The sequence below is a fragment of the Sceloporus undulatus genome, chromosome 7 (assembly GCF_019175285.1).
Source record: "Sceloporus undulatus isolate JIND9_A2432 ecotype Alabama chromosome 7, SceUnd_v1.1, whole genome shotgun sequence".
NCBI classification, from domain to species: domain Eukaryota; kingdom Metazoa; phylum Chordata; class Lepidosauria; order Squamata; family Phrynosomatidae; genus Sceloporus; species Sceloporus undulatus.
In genome coordinates, this window is record NC_056528.1 from 49,855,438 (window position 1) to 49,873,611 (window position 18,174).

Consider the following 18,174-nt stretch of genomic DNA (forward strand, 5'->3'; position numbering starts at 1 on the left):
ATAATTTTTAAAATACTGACCTACCATAAAAGGCTGTTGTGGAGATTGCAACATTCTTTTTAAAATGCTAAGCACTGATTCTCATCATTATCTCTTCTATTTATGCAAGAAGATCCCCCTTGCCTTCTTTGGAAATGGCTAAAATTCAGACAACAGTGTCTTGGTAAACCGTCTTGCATTTAAGTGCTGGCATTGGATCCCATGCTGTAATTTGATTTTCTTACCATCTTCTTTCACCCCATTAATCAGGATCGTTTCTTGGTCTTCTGAGGCACAATCCTTCTCTTCTTGGTCATCCATCAATTTAACCACAAGTCGTTCACTCCATGCTCTGCTGCAGCCGGCCAGCCTGTTCACATGTGCAAAAACACAAATACCATAGAAGATATTAGACTCCCTAAAGTCAAGGGCAGTGACTGCACAAGTTGGAGGTCTACAGTATTTTCCAAGTCAAAAGGGAGTAATGCTAACATTATTGCAAAACACCTAGAGTTTAAAGTGTCTGTCTGTTGTGCTCTACAAATCCAACATGCTTGCTCTAGAGAAGTCTTTGCTCTATAAAAGAAACCCCCAAATACCTAATATACTTTACATAAATGAGAAATAAGTAAGCTGAGCACTCTCCAATAGTGTGAGATGTGTCCTGCTCATGGCATGTATGCCATAGATTAGGTGGACAGAGCAGGGATGGGCAAGGGAGGTTGGGAAGAGACAATGGTGTTGGTCAGAAACCTCAGCCAAGTCACAGCTTGGACTTTGTGCTATCCTCAAATGCGCCTTCTTTCCATCCCACCTTCCCTTGCATGTTCCAGTTCACACCATCAGCTCTTGGATTGGGATAAACATTATTTGCCACAGTCACAAACTGAACCAGAATTGGAAACCACAGCTTGAAACAGGCTGCAGGATCTGATCTTCAAGCCAGCTATGGTTTAGGCGGAATAAAGAATGACACATTGCAAACCAGAAAGTGAGGGATGGAAACTGTGTAGTGAGTACAGGAAGAGTTTGGAAACGTTCCTTCTTGGGATCAGTTACCAGAATCCTAGCTGCAGTATTTACACATCATTCTTTGTACCTGGCAAAATACGTTTCCCTTCCAAAAGAGAACCTCTGCTGAGACTAAGATTGCCCTGTGCAATGTAGTTACACAAATGACACACGCTTCTTTTGCTTTTCTTGCAATGTCGACAGTAATACAATTCCCCATCTGCCGCACTAGCACTCTTTTGTCAATTTTTTAAAGAAAACAACAACAACCCTGTACTCTTTCAAAACACAGAACTGAAATAGCAGAAGGGTAATGATGATGGATAGACAGGAAAAGAGCACAATAAGAAGCCAAACTCAGAAATTAAAAGGAAGCCAAGAGTATTTTGGAAATGCTGGGCCTTGGCCTGATGTTGAGAGGAATGCAAGGCAGAGGGTGCTCCATAAGATGAGTGCCACTCCGAAAAAGTCCTGCTTCTATTGGCCCATGACTATGCCTCAAATGGCAGCAATAATCATAGATCATAGAATTGGAAGGGACCTCAAGGGTCATCCAGTCCAACCCCATTCTGCCATATAGGCACACACAACTACAACACTCCTAAGAGATGCCCATCCATTCCACTGTCAAACAACTCTTACTGTCAAGAAGTTCTCCTTAATGTTTAGATGGAATCTCTTTTCCTGTACCTGGAATCCAATGATTTGTGTTTTGGTCTCTGGAGCAGCAGAAAACAAGTTTGCTCCACATTCTACATGGCATCCCTTCAGCTATTTAAAGACGGCTATCATTTTACCTCTCAGTCCTTTCTTCTCCAAAGTAAATACACCCAGCTCCCTAAATTGTGATTCATAAGACTTGATTCCAGACTTTATCAGAGCAACCATACTGGAACCTATGGAAGCAGTTGGCCCTACTCAATATAATACAATATTATACTTTACAAGACCAAGTGACCACAATAAAAGATAAGGCATTTTCTTCAAATAGTCAGAGCTTAAATAAATTAGCAAAACTTTTTGACTTCAGCCTCCTTCAATTGCTCAAAATAAAACTGAATTGCATCCAAGAAGGCGGTTAAGAATACTCCACTGCAACATTCTTATGGTGTTTATGTATCATCCTGTAAGCTGAGCCCATGGGGCACTCAAAGTCTTGAGTCTATGGATCTAGAAAGTGTCCCTTTTGTCTAAAATGCTTAAATGGGACGGCACCTCAGAGCATTCCAAGTTCAAATGTCCAGCCACTGGTTGCTCCAGCTTCCAGGTCACAACTGCAGACCTGCTGTGATTCCTGCAGGGTTTATGCAGGTCTGCAGTTGTTTTCCCCACGCATTGAAGATGGCATCCTGTATATCTGCATTCAGTGAGGTAAATAAGACTGCAGGGCTTGCGGCTGATGTTTAACAGAGAAGGTTCCTGCCAGTCACTGTTCTCTCTCTCTCTTTCTCTGTATTGACGTGATTAACAAACAGAACTAAAAAGTAGAAAAGGAGCAAAACATTGCAGCTTCCACCTTCTTCAGTTGCTGAAGGTGAAGCTAAGCTGCATCCGAGGTGGCAGTTTGGAGTATTCAGTTTCCAGAATTATTCGGTGCATGATGACATTATCCTTTCAGTGATTCCCAAAAGCTTGCCCTCTAGGTGTTTTTTGACCAACTCTCAGGTGCCTATGATCTGGGATTCTGGAGTCCAAAATCCAAAACACCTGGAAGGCCAGAGTTTGGGAATCATTGCTTTAGCTGGAAGACACAATCCCTTCTTTCTAGGATCCAGGACAAAGCTGGGAACAGTGCTGTTGGACTGCTTTTGAATCACGCACACAATGCAGCCCTCTTTCATAAGTCAAGATCTGCATGTGAGCTGTTGAAGAAGAAAGGGGCTAGGGAGGTCGTGACGGTGTCCCTCCTCCTTCCCAGCCATATAGTTGGGATGCCGCCTTTTTAGAAAATGCAAACTTGCCTGCAGCTCTCACACCTTCTTGCTTGCATTGCTGGACCGGAGCCACTACCCCTCTCTTCCATCACTTCCTTTCATGCGTAACCAACCTGCCAAATTTGCCTCAGAAGATTGGGGCTTTGTGTGTGTGAGTGTGTGTTTTAAATTCCCACCCGGCTCGGTGCACAAATTTACACATTAGCAATTTGCCCAATTAGCTGAAGGTGTCATCATTAGACATAAAGACATATCGTTTAATTGCCTCTTTAAAATAAATTGAGTTCAGTCATACTTTAAAGGCTGATTCACAAGGAGAAGTTCTGCGCCAGGCATCACTCTAGTCTGGAAGGTAGTGCAAGATCCTTTCTATATCTGGGTTCTGGTACCCATGTTAGCTGGAAAAATATTTCGGCAGACCAAAAAGCCTCCTTCCATGTGAAAAATCTATCTGGCCATCTTCCCTGGCATCCAGGGAAGCAGTTTTTGGCTAAATCATGGCCGATGGCGCATGGGAGATGTCACACTGTGGCTGAAGCATTTGTGTTCCCTGAAGGTTGAGCTATTCATCCATGAAATTTCAGCTGCAGATGCCAAACAATCTCGGGTTTTTTCCCCTAGCTTAAACAGTCTCTGATTATATTTTGTGGCTCCTGGTCCACTTCCAACCACAGCATTTGCTCACTCCAAGAGAAATGGGAAATAAGGGTAATTCAAAGCTTTCCTGTTGGGGGGGGAAAAAACCCAAAACCTCAAACTATTGCGATTTTAAAATGCAAAGATGTCAAGCTCTGGAATATCAACCACTGTGTTTCCATTGCTTTACAGGGGAGAAAGCAAAGATAAGCAACACTGTTGTTATCTGTTTCTTAACATTTTAATGGTCAAGACTCCATCCTAAGGAATCCTGAGATTTATAGTTTGGGGATTTACTTAGAAGTTTCAAGGTACCCTGAAAAGATCCCTGAAAAAGGGAGAAGGATATAATCTCTTCGTTTCACCTTGATGTGAGAACAACCCCTTAGCTAAGTCTTCAGTCTTTATTTCCAAACAGGAAAAGGTGTTTCCCCTCACCATCTTTCTGTATGTATATGCAGGTGTGCATGTTTGGGTGAGAGGCTGTGAGCAACTGTGGTTGATACTCAATGCATAAATGCTTAATAACAACATCAAGGTACCCTGGGTCTTGAAAGCTTAGCGCCTGGGAGGATACTGAACTGGTAACTCTAGTGAAAGCACTGCAAGGAGTGGGAATTTACATGTCATGGCAACTTGTCTGATGGTTCCTACTTGGCTCTTCCCATCAGTGGGAGAAGTTAAATTATCTGGAAATTCACCAGAGAGTAAAGGTCTGGCAATACTTCTGTCACTCTTCCAAGAAACAAAAAATAGAAGCCAATGTCTGAAGTTGGCTTGAAGCAACCAGAAGGTGACCCTGTTCCAGATAGAACACCAAGCTTTTTCTCCCTGGTAACTTCTGGCTTTAGTTTAGCTCAAGAGTGAGGAAGCTTTGGCTCTCTAACTCTCATAACATTGGGTTACAACTCCCACAGTCTCTTACCACTGGGTTTGGGGATGATGAGCATTGTAGGCCAGGGCTATAACCAAAGGGCCCCCACAGGCAGGAGTTGGCAGGCGGCACCAACAACCTTGCTCACAAACAATAACAAAGTCTCAGGATTGCTGTTTTGTGTGAACATGGCTGGAAGGTAAGGTCAAACTATTTTTGGTCAACAGGTAACAGGAGCTGGCTTGGACTAGAGTGAAGGCAGTGCGGATGTGCTTCTGAATCATTCTAACTGCTTTCATGCTGGCCTTCCATTGTCCTTGTTGCACAACCTGAGAGTCCATTTCCCTCCATGAAATACTGGTGTGTCCTCTCTGCCTGAGGGTTTCCACCTCCCCAGATAGTTTCCCCAGCCACCAGGTTGCATCACCTTCCCGTCCAAGAAATAAAACCAGAGAAAGCTCAGAAAGCTGCAGGAAGAGCCATTCCCCCTCCTGTCCTGAGTCTCGCTTGTGCTTAACCTTGTTATCTCTCCATCCGCTGCAGGTAAAGAGTTCTGCGCACAGTCAACACAGAGCTGGGAAGAGGGTGATCGGCTGTCTCAGAAGCATCCCTGGCTGGCACAACGTTCGTGCTTTTGCTCTGAAAGTGAGGAAGAGGTTACCAGATGAACTCCAAGGCATCAGCCTCACGGCTGCCTTATAATTAGAAAACCAGGAGCCTGCGTTTGGCTTTGCACATCCCAGTGGCTCAGCCAGATGCATCTTTGGCTCTGCAATGGCGTTCTGTCTCTATTAACTCTGGGCACCAAGGCATGTTTAAAATGTAGACATTTTTAAAACAAGTCCTTTTTCTTTGCCATCTAGGATGAAAGCAATGCATTTCATCTCTCTGTCCCTTCCTGCTCACCACCCCTGGGAAGGAAAGACCCAATAATGGAACTGGGATCGGGTCTATAGGAAGGCATTAATCACCTTGCGCCAGAGTTATTTGCTTTTGCATAGAGAGCTAATTGTTTCATTAGAATGATTCTGGTTCTGCCCAAGGCACTAGTAAATAGCTTGGCATGTAAAAGGGAGTGGGTCGGGAACGAGGGAGAAAACTCGAACAGGCAACTCCACAGTAAAGATAATAAATTGATCAACGCCCCGCATCTGACGTTAGTTAATTCATCACCGTTTTCTTCTCTTAAGGCAACCACAGAACTAATTTCTCAGTTAAAAACAAAACTAAAAGCCAAAGAGTCAACAATAAAAACCCATGTACTGCTGTTGGTGCTTTGCAGGTTAGTGATGATAAAATAAAATCATCTCTTTAGAACTACTGATGATCAAAGATGCAGGCACAGAAGACCTATCGGATATTTGAGATCCTTTGTCTGAAAGTATATTCTTTTATAAACAAGAATAAGTCCCTAGCCATAAAACAGCCACCACCAACCTGGTGCCTTCCAGATGTTTGACGATACAAAACTTATCATTTTTGGCCACTGGCCATGCTGAGACCAGACATGCGTCCTGCACATGTTTTGCTCTAGAGAGAAAATGTAGGGTGTTGCCAAATACTGTACATCCAGAGGGCACTACAATCTGCAGGAATGGTGGGGAGCATGAAGCTCAAAAGCCCCCCATGGCTCACTCTGGTTGTCTACCAATTCTCCAATTTCTCTTGGAAATTAATCTGTTGCAGCAGAAACAACATCCTGGGTCACTTAATAGACTAATACTTTTTGGTCATGCATAACATTTTGTGGATTACAGCCCACTGCTATAATCTATGGCAATTTAGAGCAAATAAAACCCACTAATCTTTAAGTAAGCGCAGGATTCTTTATCATTCCCAAAGTAAAACTATGAAGCCACTGGATTGGCTAGGTCTGCTATAGGTACCACTTGGATGGATTACAGGGTATTAACGTTGCATTAGAAATATCTTTGGCATTTGCAGGTGCACATGGTTTTTTTGAATTATAGCCTTGTGACATAGAATTTAAATGATGGTCAGTGTCACTGAATCCTCCATGATTTAATGGTTGCTCTAAGATTTATACTCCATGGTTGGGAAGATAAATATTCACCATCTGTCATGCAAGGGTCAGGAGATCTTGCTGCTTTCACCATGCATGAATGTGTATTTTCTAGACATCAACTTCAGGAAAACCTATTTTTGGGAAGATGATCAGCTTGCGCTCATGAGCATGCCTAGCGCACGTCTGAATTATCATGCCATGCCCTCACTTTTAAAAAATCTCTTTTCCTTTCTTTGCAATTATGCTCTAAAATCATCATGGTTTTGGGAAGACGGAGGGGAATAAATGTTGATAGTGATCATGATGGTGATAACAATAATGATAACATCCATTTTAAAGGTCTACTCTAAGTGCAAGGAGCTCATCTTTTTACATCTGTTTGGCCAAGGCAATAGAGATTCCTGCTGGCTTTACACTACGTTCCTAACATCTCAGGGGCCTAACTAATTCCTGTGTGTCTGTCTGCACTTGAAATTCACACAGATTCAATCCTCAGTCCATCTCTTCTCAAGCTAACTTTGAGAACTGTCATTCAGAAGAGCTGCACAAGATCAGGGTTTACCTGATGTCTGATCAGCAATCCCAACCTGGGACTGGTGCCATATTTGTTCCAGAGGCTTATCATATTCATTTTCTTTCCTGTAAAAGTGCTGTGGACAGCAGCTGACAACTGCAAATCTGAACTGGTCTACTGACCACCGCTTTACATAGCTCTACAGTTCTTGAAAAGGGAATTCTAAGCACCATCACCAAACCATGCATCCCAAGACTCCATGGCAGTTGAAACAGCATCAGATTGCTGTCCATAATCTGCATACCTTCATCATGCAGGCTGTAGGAAAAGCTAAATTCTCCCAACAACAATATGTTGCTGCTCAAGAGATGCAAAAACAGGGCACATTTCTGCAACAGAAGAATGATCAATATGGGAAGGCAACGAAACAACATTTCTGAGTGACACAATACTCTGGAAATGGCTTGAGTTGTAAATTGTAGAGGCATCCAGAATGAAGCGGAGGGGGAAGAAAATGGCAAAGAGGACCACACTTAAGTCGGGGGCAGAGGTTTTCAACCTCCACTGAATGCCCTGGATTCTGACAAAGTAAGTTGGGAACTTTGCCCAGGAAAAGGGCCAAGGTTTCACAGAAGGCAAGCTAATCATGGCGCCGAGTCCCAAGAAGCGGGAGGGAACCCAGGCCAAAAATTCTTGAGCCAGTGCACCATTTGCACTCAGGGAGCTGTACCTACAACACTTGGGACACAATGGATCCTGCAGGAAAGGAGAGCTCAGCTCTTGGTAATGCAGATGGGCAATATGGCACAAAAACCAAAGCCATGCAGCACGACCAACCCAACAAATTCCACAAGCAGCATGTTGTCTGTACAGCCCATGCAGTGCTGGGAGGTGGAGAAAGGATTGGTAGGATGCTCCCTTCCACCTATACACATGTTCCCCTCCCCGGGATGCAAATTTGCATTGAGGAGACCCAATCTGGGCACACACCATTAGCAAAGTTCAATGTGGGAAACAGTAGTTGGCTATCTTCCAGAGCGATTTGGCAGGGAAGGTAGGTAGGGAGACAGCAAAGCCTGTGACAGTCCAAAGGACAAGAGAGATCAGCAGATGCAGCACTACCAATGTTATGCAAGGTACAGGAGCTCCAAGCTATTCCAATAACTGCTCCTGTCCCCACCTCTCCTTCAATAATTCCCCTTTCTCCACAGCTGTGAGTTTGTGGACCCTATGCTCAAAACCATACTCCTGGCAGTCCCCTTCAAAGACCCATGGCCATAAACTGAGAGACAGCTAGCATCTTCCATGCCAATGGGGCAATACATCCACTCCTGGCTTTAATCCAAATTCTTGAAATTTGGGCTCATCTTGGCACAGATCAATCATCTCGCCAACATCAGAGCCACCAATTGCCTCTGCATTAACCTAAATGCACCCTGGGCCAAGATCAGATATATGAATATTGATATATTGATCTGCCTCCCCCAACCTGGTGCCTGCTGGGCATGACGGACCACACCTCCCATCACCCACAGCCATGGTGGGGACACCTGGTTGGGAGAGGCTAGTTTCACAGCCAAATATGGCATATAAATGGCTAAATACTGATTCCAGTTAAACTGGGGGGCATGAAGAAAATTTGTTTTAAAGTCTCCTGTCGTTTGTGCAGCTGGAAAGAGAGAGAACCAGACAGACAGCGATGGCAGAAGGAGAAGGCAATTGCTAGCAAAGGGGCAGCAATGGCAGGAGAAGCTGAAAAGGCTCAATTTTAAATTCAGGTTTCTCAACAAGTGAGGAGGGGTCTCTTCTTCTTTCTCCTCTTCTTCCTCACTCTCTCTGCTCTTTCAATGGAAAAATTCACCCAATCGCTCGCTCTGAATCAAGGTACTTGAAGGGATTTTGCAAAATCCATACAGGGCCTTGATCTTTTCAAACTGCCTTTTAGGATTACATTCTTATCCCCCTTTCCGCAATTAAAAGGTCTGCGAGGCTGAAGGGCAAAGTGGAAGCTGGGCAAGAGAGAAAAGACGGCAGTCGATGTGTGACGCCACATAAATGCTGCCCAGGTACCAGAAGCCACAAATTTGACTTTTCTTCCTTCACAAAGGTGGGCTGGGGAATGAACAGTAGGAGCGGATCTCACACACTGCCAACAAGAATATCCTTGCAGGGCAAGGGATAAGTTGCTGGACATTTTTTTAATGTTTAAAACAAGGGTTGTGACTAGCAATGGGAATAGAAAGGTAAAAAGGGAGACACCCAAATGATGCACTTTTCTTATGACTGTTAAGCATTTACACATCACAAACATGGATAGATGCTGGGCAGGACTTCTGGGCCACCTCCTGATGGGGAAAAAATTGCCTCCTAGAGCCTTTCGACAAAATTGCAGGAGGCATCTGGGGCAAAAAATCATTATGCGGAAAAAATGTTGTTGTTTTTAATCAAATACAATTTTGGGCTACTTTGGGGGCTCAATGCAGCCCAGAGGCCACCCTCTTCCAGGTGTTGCTTTCACAACCTTTGTTTTCTCTCCCAATATCAGAATGGGAAGCTTTTTACTTGAAATGTCTGCCATTCTTTAGTCTCCCAGAGGTGGGGATAATGCAGCCCATGGGCCACATGTGGCCCTTATCCTCCCCCTTTGTGGCCCCAGAAGCCACCACAACAGTCCCACAACACACACACACACACCCATTAAAAAAGTGGTACCATTTTCAGGCATTTTTGCATCAAACTAAAGAGAAAGGCCTCCCACCATCATGTGAAAACGTCCCCAACCATCCCTACACAAGCCTTCCCATTTTCCTCTGTGGTCCCTCTCAAAACGGCAAGAGGAAATGTCATTGTGAGAGGGACTGAAGATGAACATAGAGGTATTTTCAGCTTGGCTGAGCCAGGGGTGGTGTTTATGGGGGGACCGGCCACCGGTTCCCCTCCAACTGCCAACCCCTGCCATGAAAGCTCGCTTCCATCTTGGCCACCTTTGCTCCTCTGAAGTTTGGACTACACTCTGGAGCAGATCCACCAGCATTCTCCATCCTCACTTAGCCGTTTGGGGTCTCTAGCCTTTAAATCTGGAGTGTGGCACCCTCCAGGTGTTTTGGACTGTAATCCCATCATCTCTGACGCCCGAGTATGTTAGCTGTGGCCAATGGGAGTTGTAGTCATAGAATCGTAGAGTTGGAAGAGATCTCAAGGACCACCAAATTCAAACCCTTGCCATGCAGGAATACACCACCAAAGCACCCAGAATGTCCCAAAGGATGAAGATGGAGGGAGGTTGGCCAAATTTTTCTGCTGTCATTCCCTTAATGCCTTCCTGGGGGTGAAATCATTTTCAAAGAGATGCACAATTATTTGGACTCTTAGAAAACACACACACCAACCACATTCTTCTCCTTCTCCTTTCAAGTTTTGTCATAAAAATGGGGAAAGAACTCCACAAAATTCACTCTAAGCCTCAGCATTGCTTCATGTCTTGACACTCTGACATCCCTCTTTTGTTTGCCACAAAAGAAGTTGGCAGGGAAGAGAAGCCTCTACTTTCAGCCGGAGATAAATGCTACCGACTCTGCTTTTCTTTTTCCACTCTCCAGCCACAGACAAAATACCAGCACTTAAGGGAAAGGACAGGACGGCCTGCCCAAAGGGGACAGGACTCAGCAAATGACTTCTGCAGGCACCTAAATGGAAAAGCCTAGTCAACAACAGGCTTCACGGTTGTTGTCTGTCCTTTCTTCAAAGGACAAGATTAGCTTCTCCAGAAAGTCCTCGCTGGGTCACAAGACGTCATGATGGCTGCCAGTATGGATGGCATTAAAAGGGAATTAGGCACATGCATGCACTGGCCACTTCCATGTTAGAGAGGCAATGAATTTGCTTTGGGTTTTGTATGAAATCTGGAACCCATCAGATAGCTTCAGATTGGCCACCGCTCTGACATGTTGCCCTTTCATGCCACACATTTACAGCACTATGATCCCACTTCAATTGCCATGACAACATCCAAAGACCATGCTTTGGATGCAGGAAGGAATCATGTCCATCATGGCGAGTGATGGCTTATAACCAGCAATGGAGACTTGAGTCAATTGACTCAGACTCAAGTCAGACTCAAGTTGCTTCAATAACTTGACTTGGCACAAATGACACACTGACCTGACTTGACTTGAGACGTATATATTTTCAGTGACTGACTTGCTGATGCCATTCACTTTGAGCAGCAGGCAAGACCTACCCCCAAAGCACAGGGCATATTTCTTGGAAGGGAACAGCAAATGCATTAGGTTTGAGGTGGAAGGATCCTCCTGAAGCTTCTGAAAAGCTTTAGAAGGTCCTTCTGATGTACAGCAGGGAAAGGCTGCCAAGCAGATCTCAACCCTGAACTCAACTCCATTGTTTAATGCATTTGCAGTTCTCCTCTGAGAAATGTGCCCCGACTCCTTTTTCCCCTGTTAAAAATTGGCTCCCAGACTTGAGACTTGACTTGAAAGTATCTTGCAAGGACTTGAGACTTGAAGGCAGACCTGACCTGAGTCTTGGACTAAAAGACTTAAATACTGCTTATAACTTTCTCCTGAACCTCTGGTGAGTCGAACACTCCTGACAGTCTGGGTGCTGTTTCTGGTTCTGCAGGATGGCTGTCTTGGGCAGACAGTTGTATGCCGACTTTCCCACCTTGTCGGCAACTGCTTGCCTGCGGAGTTGTGGCGCAGTGCTGCCAGCGTAGCCAGCACAGTTCTGGTTGCGTATCTGGAGTTAACAGTAGCTCCCTCCTAGTCCTCTCCAGGCAGCAGAGCTTCCACATAAGACCGCTCTGTTAAACATTTTATAATTTCTAATTTAACATTCTCCATACATATGTATGGGAATTTTTAAAAACAAGGTTTAAAAAGGACAACCCCTGGCAAAGGCTGGCATAATATTATATCAGCAGCTGCTTGTCTGCATCTTCTATTCCAGGTTTAGAATAAATTCCATTTGTACAGAAATGGGTTTAATCCATTCCCCCCAAACCCCAGTTCTCTATCTCCCACTGAAAGTATTTAATTCTCTCTCTTTTTTAAAAAAAACCTTTGCTAGATAAAACACTAATTTTCTATTTTGGGACTGTTTCGAACCTGACTGTTAGTAATAAATTAATTGCCGGTGCTTTATTGTCCTACCTGCTACAATCCTTGATATCTCCCAAAGAGAAGCATGAATGGATTTAATGGGAGGTCTCATCCTGTTATCCCTTTAATTATCGCTTGCATAACTCTTCATATTAAAACTGCACGGCTCAGTCAATTAAATGTTTTTAAAAATCTACTGATTGACTCAAAAGACATCCTGATTAATCAAGTGATAGGGTTTTTAAAAAGGGATTATTTCTGTCTATACTTATTACATTGTCAATGGCAGGGGCTGTCTTAAAAGTGCCCCCCTGCTTTATTTTACCCACTGGAGAAATGCATTTTCTAAGACAACAACACATCGAGATCCAGCTAAACACCCAAGGAAGTGTGCGTCTTCATCCAGAAATGTTATTTTTTACTAATTAGCACACTTAGGAAAATGTATTCAGTTTATTCAGCAGCTAAAATGCATACAATTAATCCAAGAAGAGCGCATGGATTTTAAATCAAGCAACAAACCTAATTCACAAAAATGATCACACTGACAAGGCGATCCTATAAATCTGATAAAACACAGAAGTAAATCCATCTGTGCTCAGTGGGGCTTGTGCTCTGATGTGCATTGGATTGTGGTTTAAGAAGCTCTCTTAGGAAAGAACCACAGGAGGCCTGAAATGTGTCGTCCCTTAAATAGAGCCACCTCAAAATGTAAGTCACCATCAGCATTCTTCAGGTAGCTGCAGATTAATTATTAGCTATTGTTAAGATGGCACTAGGAACGCCATGACATGGTCATGTGCCACCATCGTCCTGGTCAGACCAATCTGCACTGCATGGGTCCTTAGAGAAACAGCACCTGTCCGATCCCAAAACTGGTCCCAGTGGTCACAAAGGGGGTCCTGATCTGCCTTGAGTCCACTACCTGAGAAGACAACCATCTCAAGAAGGTCACAGGCTTGGAGGAATCAGCACCTCTTGACTGATCTCATGCCCTTGCTCCAGATTTATGAATAGAACAGAATTTTATTACAGTCATAGACCAGCACAAAACACATCTAATTTGGGGAGCTAAGCAGGTTGACATTTGGCTAGTACTTGAGTGGGGAACCCCCAGGAAATAATAAGAGATCTCCTAGTAGGGCTAGCGAAAGACTCCTACCTAAAACCTTGTGAGCTGTGGCTGCTGATCAATACTGATCAATGGAATCAGTGGGAAATACTGATCTGGAAGGGTCCAGAGTCTCGGTAGAAAGTTCTCTAGACAACATGGCAACCTTCTTGTGAGGAGGAGGTGGTCTGGCTGAAGTGACCTGGAACAGGGCCCTGGCAACTGGCCCAGCAACACCTACTACTATAAAAGATAAGGCTCAGATAAGGCTGAGGTTAGAGCAGAAGCAACATCTAATCCTAACGGTGCTCCTTGCAACTCCCTATTGGATGACTCCACTACAGTGGGTCCTCCACATTCACTGGAGTTGGGGGCAGAGGACCCCTATGAAAGTAGAAACACCAAAAACTAAAAAAACACACTAATTTCTTTACCTGAAAGGAATCCCTAAGACCTCCAGGATTGTGCTGGATGGCCTACAAATCCCTAAAGAAGTGTTCTCCCTAGGAATACCTAGATTCTCCTGCAAAGAGACCAAGGAGTCATGCTGGAGGACCTAGAGATTCCTAGAGATAACATATTGATTAGATCTGCGAACAATCAAATCCGCACAAGTCAAAGCTGCAAATGTGGTGGACCAACTGCATTATCTTGAATGCTCTGAAGACTCATATGCCTTAGTGTCTAATCTGACCCTGACATATTGTGGTTCTGGTTCTTGAAGTGTCTATTGCTTTTCATGAAACCTTGTGCTGTTGCTGCATAACCGAGGAACAGGCGACATTGTGGAGGAGTCATTCTCCAAGTCCCAAAGGCGACAGAAGGGCTACAACCTTAGTGGGTTGTGAGGAATTGCTATGAGCGTTGCCTTTCAAAAGAGACTTTATGCGACCTGGAACAAGAACCACTTGTTACTAAATCAATTTCATCCTAGAATGGAGGAGAAATGAATGCTTATCTCTGCTATGAGTGTACTTGTACTGTCAAGCAATGCTGATGAAAATCCTATTGAATACGTTGTGTGGGTTGTATTTCATCCTATGGAAGACACACAGGGAGCGAAGGGCTACAGTGATGGGTGTTGTGCAGGACATAACCATAGTAACAAAGGCACCATTGTACTACGTGGAAAAGACATGAAGGCCATACAAGAAAATTATTTGCTGAGTCCCCCCCCCCCGCACCCCCTTAAAAGCAACAACAACCTCAACAGATGCCAGGCCAAACACATAAGAACACTGGCCATGCTTAAACAGCCAAGACAATAATAAAAAGCTGGAGAACAAGGCTAGAAACTATAGCCACGGAGATGAAATTGGTAAGTCAAGATAGTTTTTAAACAAGAGAAGGAACATGTGTGGAACTAGGACACTGGTTACCCCTGTGACCCCTTTTACATTTACATGCAGACATTGTGACCACCCAGTGTGATGTATTACATTAATATATAATACGCCTGATGGTTCAAGGTACACAAATTTTGTTTCGTGCACAAAATTATTACAAATATTGTGCATAAAGTTAACTTCAGGCTACGTGTATATGAAATGTCAATGAATTTCAAGTTTAGACTTGGGTCCCATGTCCTAGGTATGCCATTATGTCTATGCAAATACTATTCCAAAATCCAGGAAATATTTGTTCCCCAAGATTCAAAACACTTCTGGTCCCAAGTATTTTGGAATCATAGAATCATAGAGTTGGAAGAGACCGCAAGGGCCCTGATCCAGTCCAACCCCATTCTGCCATGCAGGAAATCCAAATCAAAGCATCCCCATCCACAGATGGCCATCCAGCCTCTGCTTAAAGACCTCCAGGGAAGGAGACTCCACTACACTCCGAGGAAGGAGTGTGTTCCACTGTCGAACAGCCCTTACTGTCAGGAAATTCCTCCTAATGTTGAGGTGGAATCTCTTTTCCCGGAGCTTGCATCCATTGCTCCATTGTCTCCTATTCTCTGGAGCAGCAGAAAACAAGCTTGCTCTCTCCTCAATATGACATCCCTTCAAATATTTAAACAAGGCTATCATGTCACCTCTTAACCTTCTCTTCTCCAGGCTAAACACCCCCAGCTCCCTGAGTCATTCCTCATACGCAAGTTTTCCAGACCCATCACCATTTTAGTCGCTCTCCTTTGGACTCACCTGTATTACCTCCAAGATCAAATGTCTTATGTTTCTGAATGCCTACTGCCAGGAACATGCATGGAAGTGTGTTAAATGAAATAAATAAATGAAATGAATAAATCATTGCCTTCATTTTCTCCTTGGAGGCACCTTAGCTTTTGGTTTCTCCCTCCAGGAACAGAATCCTGGCCCAGAGGTCTTTGGTTTGATCCAGCAAGGGTCTTCTTAGGACCGAAAGCACTTTGGCACCAATGTTTTCAACAGCGTTGCAACTGACAAAGCAGCGGCCCAACACAGCAGAAATGCCATCTCAAGATTAAATGTAGTGTTGCTACTAGTTACTATAATGATTTCAATCAAAAAGTATTGTGATTTAAAAAGAGCAAGTTTGGTTCAAGTGATGCTGGCATAGCTTAGTAATCATACCATTCAGATTTCTCACTATCCATTAATAACAGCAAACATTTTCCCCAGCAAATTCCGCATTTAATCTCCATATAGTATGTCTGAGTTAAACATATGCCCATAGCACATTTGTTTCTGTGCTGTTGCAAATATCCTTTCGCATTCCATTTTAGAAAATGGAGGAGGGAGGGAGGAGACGAGAGGAATAAAAGCACGATACTAAGGATTGTCAATCCATGTTAAATTTCACAGGAACCGCTGCAAGCAACTACGGCTTTATGTATATTGCCATAGCTGCAAATAAACTTCCACATTATCTCTTTACATTGGAGAGTAAATTGGAAAAATGAGAAAAAAGATATCTCATGCCATATCATTCTGTTTAGAAGTCAGAATCGGTTTCTGTGAATGAAAAAAACAAAAACAAAACAGGATTCAGTCTTTATTCCTATTAATACTATTGCCCAGAGAAGCACAGAATTGGACCCCTTCGGCTGCAGTGCGGGAATTACAGAATAAGAGGATGCAAAGATAGAAAAGTGTAAAAGTGGGTTGCTGCTTCTATATAATGCACACATCCTCCCTGTCATATCTTATAGACATTTAACTTAGAGCATTTAAGTTGGAGCAGTGACTCCCAAACTCTGGCCTTCCAGGTGTTTTGGACTTCAGCTCCCAAAATCCCAGACCATTGGCCAAGATGGTTGAGGCTTCTGGGAGCTGAAGTTCAAAACACCCGAAGGACCAGAGTTTGGGAATCACTGGGTCACAGCGTAAAGCAAATTCCACAATGAGTCTGTCTCTGGCCTGAACTCACTAATTTCATCTTTCAAAGCTGAGCAGGGATGGCCCTGATCAATACTTGGATGGGGGGCCACCAGGAATCAAGCCTAAAACCCCAGAGAGACATCTGCTGCCAATCAGAGCTGGCACAAAACTCAGCTAGAAGGACCAAGGGACTGACCCATGACAAGGCATCCTTCCATGTTCATTCTCAGTGGCTGGCATGTGCCAAGGGCTAAGGACTTTAAGGCTAAAGAAGACTGCAAACTTTAAATGCATTACATTGTACCAGCCAAATATACAAAAACTCTCATAATCTCAGCCATTGGGGGGGACCTTTGAATTTTCCCATAGAGAGCCAATGTGATGTAGTGGTTTGAGCATTAGACTACAATTCTGGAAGCCAGGGTTTGAATCCTTGCTTGGCCACTGAAGCCCACTCTGGGCCTCCGAAGAACAAATCATGCCAAGAAAACCTCGTGAAACATTATCCTTAGTGTCACCATAAACTGAAAATGACTTGAAGGCACAGAACAACATTGGGAAAGTGAAATAAGCAACCATTTATATGCCTATTCCAGTAGGAGGGAAACCTTTTGAGTTCATGATGTGGCGGAGCATGCTCCATGGTTCCAGGTATACAGTGCGAAACAGCTGTGGTCAAAGGGCTGAAGAACTGAGACTCACGGAAGGGTATAGTGTCTACAACACATACGTACGAACGCACATACACACTAACAGGCGACGTCTGTTCTGAAGATCTAATTGCTGACAAGGCACAACAGATGGTGCAACAAACAAATCCAAGTCAATGTGGGAGTTTGAATCAGGGTATTGCTGAAGGGAACATGTTTTTACATTGACTAGCTATGTGTACGGTTTGATGGCCTTGAGTCATTTCAATATATTGGTTGTAATGTATAAATAAGTCAATATTTAATAATACCAAAAGCCCTGAAATGACACCGCAAGGGGAAGAGAACTAAAGGAAGTTGGAGGAGAGGGAGAGACTGACTAGATCTAGAAGAAAGTTTAACTTACCCGTATACACTCGACTATAAGTCGACCCCATGTATAAGTCAAGGGCAAGGTTTGGAGACAGAATTATGGATTGTGCTATGACCCATGGATCAGCCGAAGGTAAAACTTAGGGGTATGTAACAAAGGATGTAAAAGAGGAAGCAAAGGAAAGCAATGCCAAAGGACTTAGAAAATTCTGGCAGGCATAACTGCTGAGATAGTGGCACCTTTGCTTTCTGATGGTTCAGTGTATACAAACTTTGCCCTTGCATTTTGCCTCTCTACTCAGAAAAAGGAGGTGAGGAGAGAGAGAGAGAGAGATCCATATTGACCCGTGGAGAAGTCGACCCATGTTTTTGGGCCAATTGTTTAACCAAAATTTCTAGACTTATAGATGAGTATATACAGTAATCTTGGACTCCAGAAACTAAACTTCCTCTACTATGTAGAGCGGCCTATCTCAGCCTTTTAGTTTATTTTTTAAACCCTGGAGGAACCCTTGAAATAAATTTTAGGTCTCAGGAAACCCTTGCATAAAAAATATTGTATCTAAAGCTTTAAAACTATAACAAATTCTCAGGGAACCCCTGGGGTTCTGGGGAACTCTGGTTGAGAAACCCTTATATAGAGCATGGGGC

At 43.7% G+C, this 18,174-nt stretch overlaps 1 protein-coding gene across 2 annotated transcripts in view; it reads right to left on the reverse strand.

Annotated features, from left to right (window-relative positions):
- NEXMIF (neurite extension and migration factor) overlaps positions 1-18,174 on the reverse strand; it is a 93,330-nt gene that overhangs the window by 12,943 nt on the left and 62,213 nt on the right. The window contains exon 1 of one of the 2 annotated variants that reach the window (XM_042479099.1): positions 225-345. In XM_042479099.1, coding sequence (XP_042335033.1) covers positions 225-300 — 76 coding nt within the window. In that variant the 5' untranslated portion in view covers positions 301-345. Of the gene's footprint in view, positions 1-224; positions 350-18,174 lie in introns of those variants that run through there. The other variant, XM_042479098.1, reaches the window with a different exon arrangement.